Source organism: Nicotiana attenuata, unplaced genomic scaffold (genome assembly GCF_001879085.1).
Source record: "Nicotiana attenuata strain UT unplaced genomic scaffold, NIATTr2, whole genome shotgun sequence".
In the NCBI taxonomy this organism is placed as follows: Eukaryota; Viridiplantae; Streptophyta; class Magnoliopsida; order Solanales; family Solanaceae; genus Nicotiana; species Nicotiana attenuata.
In genome coordinates, this window is record NW_017673395.1 from 114,834 (window position 1) to 122,641 (window position 7,808).

Here is a 7,808-nt window from a genome sequence, read left to right on the forward strand (position 1 = left end):
CTCGCTTCGGGGCTTGCCCCGGAGCGGGGCACTATCAAAACGCCTTGAGACTCATGTATGAGGCTTAGTTCTCTGAGGTTTACACTCCCAAGCGCCTGACAGTACGTCCTAAAACGCTTTAACGCTCAACGTTCGGGACTCGCTGAACAGTTGCTATGCAAATCATGTATTGAATTCACTAATTGAGAACATCATGAGGGTGATTATCATTTGAATATTTCTTCTAAAAGTAAATAACCAAATTTATATCTATACTTGATAGATCTTCATGTCTTAGTTCTATATCTCTCAAAATGATCATAGTATATTTTTATTTTACTATTTAAAAATAATTTTATATTTACTCATGAAGGAGTAATATTTTAAATCACAGTATTATATTATGTTGGGTGTGCGAACAAAGTCCCACATTGGTAGCTGAAAAGATTGGGAGTCTAGATATAAGGTGTATGGATCTCTTAATGGTGTGAAGCCTTTTGGAGAAAACCGTGCGGACTTGGCCCAAAGCGGACAATATCACACCATATTAGGAGTGTATTTGGGCTAGTTTAGCCCAACAATTGGTATCAGAGACCAGGTTCAGCGGGACGAGTATGGAAATGGGGGAGTGATGGTGCAGGGCGGCATGCACACAAGAAGAAGCTAGTTGCGAGCTTCGTTGCCATAATATTCTAACAATGTGGGTGGCACACAGTAATCTCGAAAACTGACTTGTGGATCGTGGTAGTGGGCCACATGGAACTTAGTTCGAGGGGGAGATTGTTGGGTGTGCGAACAACGTTCCACATTGGTAGCTGAAAAGATTGGGAGTCTACATATAAGGTGTATGGATCTCTTAATGGTGTGAGGCCTTTTGGGGAAAACCGTGCGGGCTTAGTTCAAAGCGGATTATATCACACTATATTAGGAGTGTATTTGGGCTAGTTTAGCCCAACAACATTGTTGCAGAATATCGTGAGTTAACTAGCACACAATCATACACAAAGCAAATAGAGAAGAAAAATCAACACAAGGATTTAACGAGGTTCGGCTAAGCCTAATCCTCGGGGCAAAAGCAGAGAGAGTTTTCCACTATGAATGAGATGAAAAGCACAATACAATCTCTAGGATCCCCAACTACAACCCCTATATATAGATCCCAAAAGGTCCCAAACATATATGAGAAAGGTTTCCCAATTTGACAAGGACTATAGGTTTTTCTTTCCCAAATCTATTAGGACAATGGATTTTCCTAAACCTATAGGGACTATAGGTTTTCTAAAAATACAAGGAAATAATTCAAGCCACAAATAACAAATCTTCCCCTTGGCTTGAATTCTCTTCATGAAGAGAAACAACGTCTCTCTACCTTGCCCTCATCCCTCGCAAGGGCTCTATCCATTGCCGCACACATCAACCAAGTCTAGGAAATTCCTAAACTTGTTAAGAAACTCGATCTCTTTAGCCATAGCACTAATCCGTCAATCTGGTTCTGTACTCGGAATAGCTTCTGGATAGCTATAACACTCAAAGGCATCAACGGTCTCTGCAACTGCCAAAGCAAATCCCATAGGATTCGTATATCCAAGAAGATTCCCATCAACTACCTTTGCAAACCTTTGCAGTCGGTTGATCACTCTCTTCTCTCTGCCTGTTGCAATGCTATAGGGTTGTTGCGCAGGTGCATCAACATTATCATCTTGATCAATATTTTGCACCTCCTCCACTTCCTCTACTTTAGAACTACTGGCCTGAGCTAGTGGAGATTTAATTTCTAGCCCTAGGCGGTCACTGACACCACGATCTGTTTCTGGTATTGCCTTCTCCCTCTGACTGTCCAGTGAGGCAGATTTATTGAATGTTACATCCCTACTGATAATTAGCCCTGGAGTCTTTTGATCTGTGCACCACAACTTATAACCTTTCACTCCAGTTGCATACCCTAGAAATATGCACTTCTTTGCCCTCAACTCAAGTTTTCCATCCCTCACATGAGCATAAGCAGGACAACCAAATATCCTTAAATTTGAATAATCAGTAGGCGAACCAGACCATACCTCAAAAGGAGTTTTGAACTCAATAGCCGTGGATAGAGATCTGTTGACCAAATAACAAGCTGTATCGATTGCTTTAGCCCAAAAATCTTTGCTAACACACGAGTGTGAAAACATATTTCGTGCCCTATCAAAAAGCGTTCTATTCATATGTTCTGCAACACCATTTTGTTGTGGTGTTCCAACACAAGTGCGGTGTCTCACTATGCCCTCCCTGCTGCAGAAATTATCGAACTCAGAATTACAAAATTCCAACCCATTGTCAGTTCGAAGACGCTTAACTTTTCTTTCTGTCTGCGTCTCAACTATCGTCTTCCATTTAACAAATGTCGAAAATGCCTCATCTTTTGTTTTTAGAAAATACACCCACACCATCCTTGAGTGATCATCAATCAAAGTCATAAAATACCTAGCACCACTCTTGGAGGGAACTCTGTTTGGACCCCACAAGTCAGAGTGCATATAATCTAACTTGCCTCTGGTCTTGTGCTCGGCCTTATTGACGAACTTTACACTTGTCTGTTTACCAAACACACAATGCTCACAAAAATTCAAAACTTGATTTTTGTACCCATTCAACAAATTCTGCTTACTCAACCAAGACAATCCATTATCACTCATATGGCCAAGTCGCAAGTGCCACAACTGAGACTAATTCAGATCACTTTCCCAGAATCTACAGCAGCTTCCCCTTCAACTACACTGGCCTGAAGATGATACAATTTAAAATGTATTTTACTCTTCATGAGTACCATGGAGCCTTTACACACTTTAAGTATTCCCTTCTCGGAGTGAAATTTATACCCTTGATCATCCAAAGTCGAAAGAGAAATCAAATTTATCTTTATCCGGGGAACATGCCAACACTCAATGTTTCTGATAATTCCGTCGAACATTCTCAATTTGATGTTACCAACCCCCTCTACTGGTAATGGATTATCATCTCCCATATAGACAGTCCCATTTATTTGCTTGTAAGTTGCAAACCAATTCTTGTGTGGGCACATGTAAAAAGTAGCACTAGAATCAAAAACCCAAGAATTCTGCCCATGACTAGAACTCACAGCACAGACTTCCTCTACATAGTTACTACCATCAGAATTATTGCAGTGTCAACAATATTTGCCGAATTATCTATTTTCTGCTTCCCTCTTTTCTCCTTCAGCTTAGGACAATCTCTCTTGTAGTGACGTTGCTCCCCGCACTCATAACAGTGTTGCTTCCTTGCTCTAGACTTTGATCTGGCGGTTGACTTTTTCCTGTTAAAGTCCTTTTGTTGTGTTCTTCCTCTAATAACAAGACCCTCGCCCTCAATTCTGCTGTCTGGAAAGCTCTTTTTCAATTTTTTAGATTTTAGTGGATTACTAACATCTTCTACTGAAATGCTATCTTTCCCATATAGCAGCGTATCGACAAAAATATCATAAGACGGTGGTAAAGAACATAACACAATTAAGGCCCGATCCTCACTCTGAATTTTGATATCCATATGCTTCAGGTCCATTATAATTGAATTAAACTCATCAATGTGAGTTTTAATAGGTGTACCTTCATTCATACGGAGATTGTATAACCTCTTTTTTCAGGTAGAGACGATTTTATTAGCGATTTCTTAGAATACAGATCTTCCAGCTTCTTCCATGCCGTTGCTGCATAAGTTTCTTCAGCAATTTTCCGAAGTACGCTATCTGTAACGCTCATGAAGATCGCACTCAAAGCCCTCTCCTTCAGGTCTGCCTTCTCTGTCTCCTTCATCTCTTCAGGAAAATCCTCATCAATTGTCTTCCATAACCCTTGTAACACCAGCGACGATTTCATCCTAATCTTCCATAGACTGAAAATAGAACCCCCGTCAAATTTCTCTATTCCGTACTTTGTTGAAGATGATGAAGACATCTTAACCCTAGATTATATGTAGAAACCCGAACCTTGCTCTGATACCAATTGTTACGGAATATTGTGGGTTAACTAGCACACAATCACACACAAAGCAAATAGAGAAGAAAAATCAACACAAGGATTTAACGAGGTTCCGCTAAGCCTAATCCTCGGGACAAAAGCAGAGAGAGTTTTCCACTATGAATGAAAAGAAAAGCACAATACAATCTCTAGGATCCCCAACTACAACCCCTATATATAGATCCCAAAAGGTCCCAAACATATATGAGAAAGGTTTCCCAATTTGACAAGGACTATAGGTTTTCCTTTCCCAAATCTATTAGGACAATGGGTTTTTCTAAACCTATAGGGACTATGGGTTTCCTAAAAATACAAGGAAATAATTCAAGCCACAAATAACATATATTATTTATACTTGTAAAACATGCTAAATATTTTATGTTATATGAGTTTCTTTAATTCTTTTTAGTGTTTTTGAACTTTTAATGCATCTTTTATATTTTATTATGTTATAATGCTATATTATTAATTCATAAATTTAAAATTAAAGATCCATGGGGCTTACGCCCCATGTCTCGAGGCTTTTGCCTCGTCCCATATTAAGTAAAATGCCTTGCCTCACGCCCTCGCCTTTTAAAATACCGATGTGGTGATTTGTTATTCAAATTTCAATTATTCTTGCTCCCTCTGATAGAGAAAGATTTATTTAATTCTAAAAAGAGTTTCACTCTGTTAAATGATTGCTTAGAACAATACATTGCACGACTCTAACCCTATTTATATTTGTTCATAAATAAAAGTACTACTTAACATATTTTACTTCAGCCATGTGATAGAACTAAAAAGGGAAAGGACATGTGACTCATGTCCAGCCCCAAATGATTAAGTTTGTATTTTAGTGTTGGTCAGCAACTAAAAGTCAACTACGGAAATCAGCTTGTAAAAGACAGATTGGTAGGCAGAAGAAGCTTAAAACAAAATAATACGAAGTGCTAGGAAGTTTCGATTGGTCAAAACTCTACCAACCCCTCATAAACAGAGAAAGAAGAGAGCAATTATTTATACACCAACTATGCTTCACCTTTTTTGGCGAGTGAGGCAAAAAAAGAGCAATTTTCTTCTTACTTCTTTTGTTAGCTGAAAATAAATATTTTTACTAATATTTGTACAGGAAAAGAATTTACATAAATCCAGTGTTTACAATAGGTCAGTGAATAATTAACGTATGCTTTGACATACATTTTTACTACTAAATTATAAGTAATTAATACACATTCACACCTCAGTTTATTTCTTAACCATGAAAAAATAATATATTTGGCGCAAATATTGATGTAAGTAAATTTTTACTTGCTATGGATTGAATGACTATATGCAATTGTGACTCGACCTTTTAGTTCAAAAAAAAAAAAGGAATATGAAGGATTATTTTAAAGAGTCGTATAATAAAATTGCATGTTACATGCTTGCGATAGGTTGAACTATCTACGTCACATCCTTTTGGGTACAGTTTTTCCTCGGACCCTGCATGAACGCGAAATACCTTGTGCACCGAATTGCCCTTTTTTACTACTCCAACTCCTCCTAAAGTGAGCCATTTCAGATATAACTTCCGAAACATTATGATTAGAATGCTTGCAAATTTGATTAAGAAAATAAGATCAGAATTTTTCAAATATATGAAGTTTCGGCACACACCAAAGTTCTGTTTTTCTTCATTATAATTATTTTTCGGGTTACTAACTTTACTGGTTATACGTGTAAATACTTTTTAAATGATCTGACATTATAAAAACACTTCTACATTTGGTGCATAAACGTTAAACTCACAAAGGAAAGCAAATCTTATTATTCCCCAAAGTCAAACTGATCATTATTGACCATACACCATTCTTGAAAAGCAAATACAATACATCAACAACAACAATAATATAGCTAGTGTATTCCCGCAAATGCAATTTGGAAAAGGTAACGAGTACGCAGCCTTATTCCTACCTTGTACAGGCAAAGACACTATTTCTGATGGAACCTCGGCTCAACGCAAACATGCATGACAAATTCTACAACATCACAACACCTAATTAACTTGACAAACTGTCTATGAACTCCTCATCAGATTCAAGAGAAGCCATAAACTCAGATAAAAGGCAAACTTCCAAATCCATACTACCATCACCTTCAATTCCTTGATACAAAGACACTTTCCCATCAAACTTATTTGCATATCCACTTCTCAATGCCACGCCTTTTCCCAATCCAAATTCATTTCCATACATATCAAATCTTGGTGAACTCCCCATCATAATACTACAAGGATCAAAAAATCCCATCTGATAAACCATACCAGATTCCAGTTTCTCAACCCATTCACGAATTTCCTTATTGTTATGATTAATCACAGCTTGATGCAATTTCCAAGCTGCCCAGCCAAGGTTATGTTCAAGAACTTCACCAGCTGTGGCATTTCCTCGAACAGTTTGAATACAATTACCAAAATATTCTTGTGGCAATGGAGGATCTAATCTTGCTCTGTTATTTATAGCCATTCTGCAACTTGTCATTTGATCAGATGGAAATTTTCTAACTTTAGTTATGCACCTCCACATATGAGCTGACAAAGCTTGTAAAGTTGAAATCTTGGTTGTATTACACTCTATATTTGCTTTTGCTTTGAGTTTTTTCAAAGACTCTGCTGAAAAATGGAAAAATCTTTCCCTCATATTTGGAGCTTCATGTCTACTAGTGAATTGATTATGGTGAGTGTAAGGAAGATTAATAATTGGACCATGTCCTTTTGGAAACCAATGGTTATGAATAGGTTGAATGTTCTGTTTCTGTCCATTATTATTGGCTTTGACAATTTCAGAAAAAGAGTTAAAGAAAAGCCAAAAAGAAGAACCATCAGCTAATACATGATTAATTGAGCAACCTATAAAAACCCCATCAATTAATTCTGTAACTTGAATAGTTAACAAAGATAATTCATGCCCATCATGATTAATTGCTTTATCATGATCAAAAAATGATTGAACTACTAAAGGAACATCTTTTGGTGAAAGAATATCATTAATAGTTAAACCAAGATTAGCATGAATAAACCTTGCACCTGGGGTATTAACACAGTCAATAAAGACAGTGTAAAGAGGGGGATTTTCTTGTTTAAGTGTAGAAAGACGACCAGCTAAAGGGTAAAATTGGACAAGGGTAAGTGAGAGTGATTCTTTAAGTTTTTGCAAAAAAAGATTAAGATTAAAAGATGAAGGTTTAGTGAAAAGCAGACCTTTTTGGATGTAATGAACAGAGAGCATAGCTAAATCCCATGATGATAAATACACAGGTTTTTTGGATTCCTCGGATTCGTAAAGTGGTTTGATGTAACACTCTGAGATGTGTTGAACAATAGGTGAAGAAGAAGAAGACGACATTTTTGTGTTTGTTCTTCTTATTTTTTCTGTATGAAGATTGGGGTTTTTATAGAGAATTTGATGTTGTCTTACCTACACACTTAGGCCCCGTTTGACCATAAATTTTGGCACCGTTTTTTCAATTATTTTTTGAAAACATTGTTTGTTCATAGATTAATGACCTATTTTTGAAAAATTTCTGAAATTATTTTTCAAATTCCCAAAATCTAGTTTTGGATAGATTTTGGGTGAAACTTGTTCTCCCACTCACAAAACTTCAAATTTTTTTAAAATAAAATGCATGTCCAAACATAATTTCAACTTCCAAAAATTATTTTTCAAAACTACTTCAAAAATTATTTTTTCAAGTTTCAACTAAATCTATGTCCAAACGCTAGCTTACCAACCTGTTAAAATTTTGGAGCTTGGTTTAGAGGGGTTTCTAGGAAAGTCTATATTTTTTTTTTTAGAT

The 7,808-nt window shown here is 36.7% G+C and overlaps 1 protein-coding gene across 1 annotated transcript; it reads right to left on the reverse strand.

Annotated features, from left to right (window-relative positions):
• Positions 1 to 5,752: 5,752 nt before the first annotated feature.
• Positions 5,753 to 7,387, reverse strand: LOC109216268 (uncharacterized acetyltransferase At3g50280-like). Its single transcript, XM_019380414.1, has one exon. The coding sequence runs from the start codon at positions 7,355 to 7,357 to the stop codon at positions 6,014 to 6,016; it is 1,344 nt and encodes a 447-aa protein (XP_019235959.1). The 5' UTR covers positions 7,358 to 7,387; the 3' UTR covers positions 5,753 to 6,013.
• Positions 7,388 to 7,808: the final 421 nt, after the last annotated feature.

Bases quoted from the DNA above. Each gene is read 5' to 3' on its own strand.
- LOC109216268 (XM_019380414.1), bottom strand. From the start codon at position 7,357: ATGTCGTCTTCTTCTTCTTCACCTATTGTTCAACACATCTCAGAGTGT.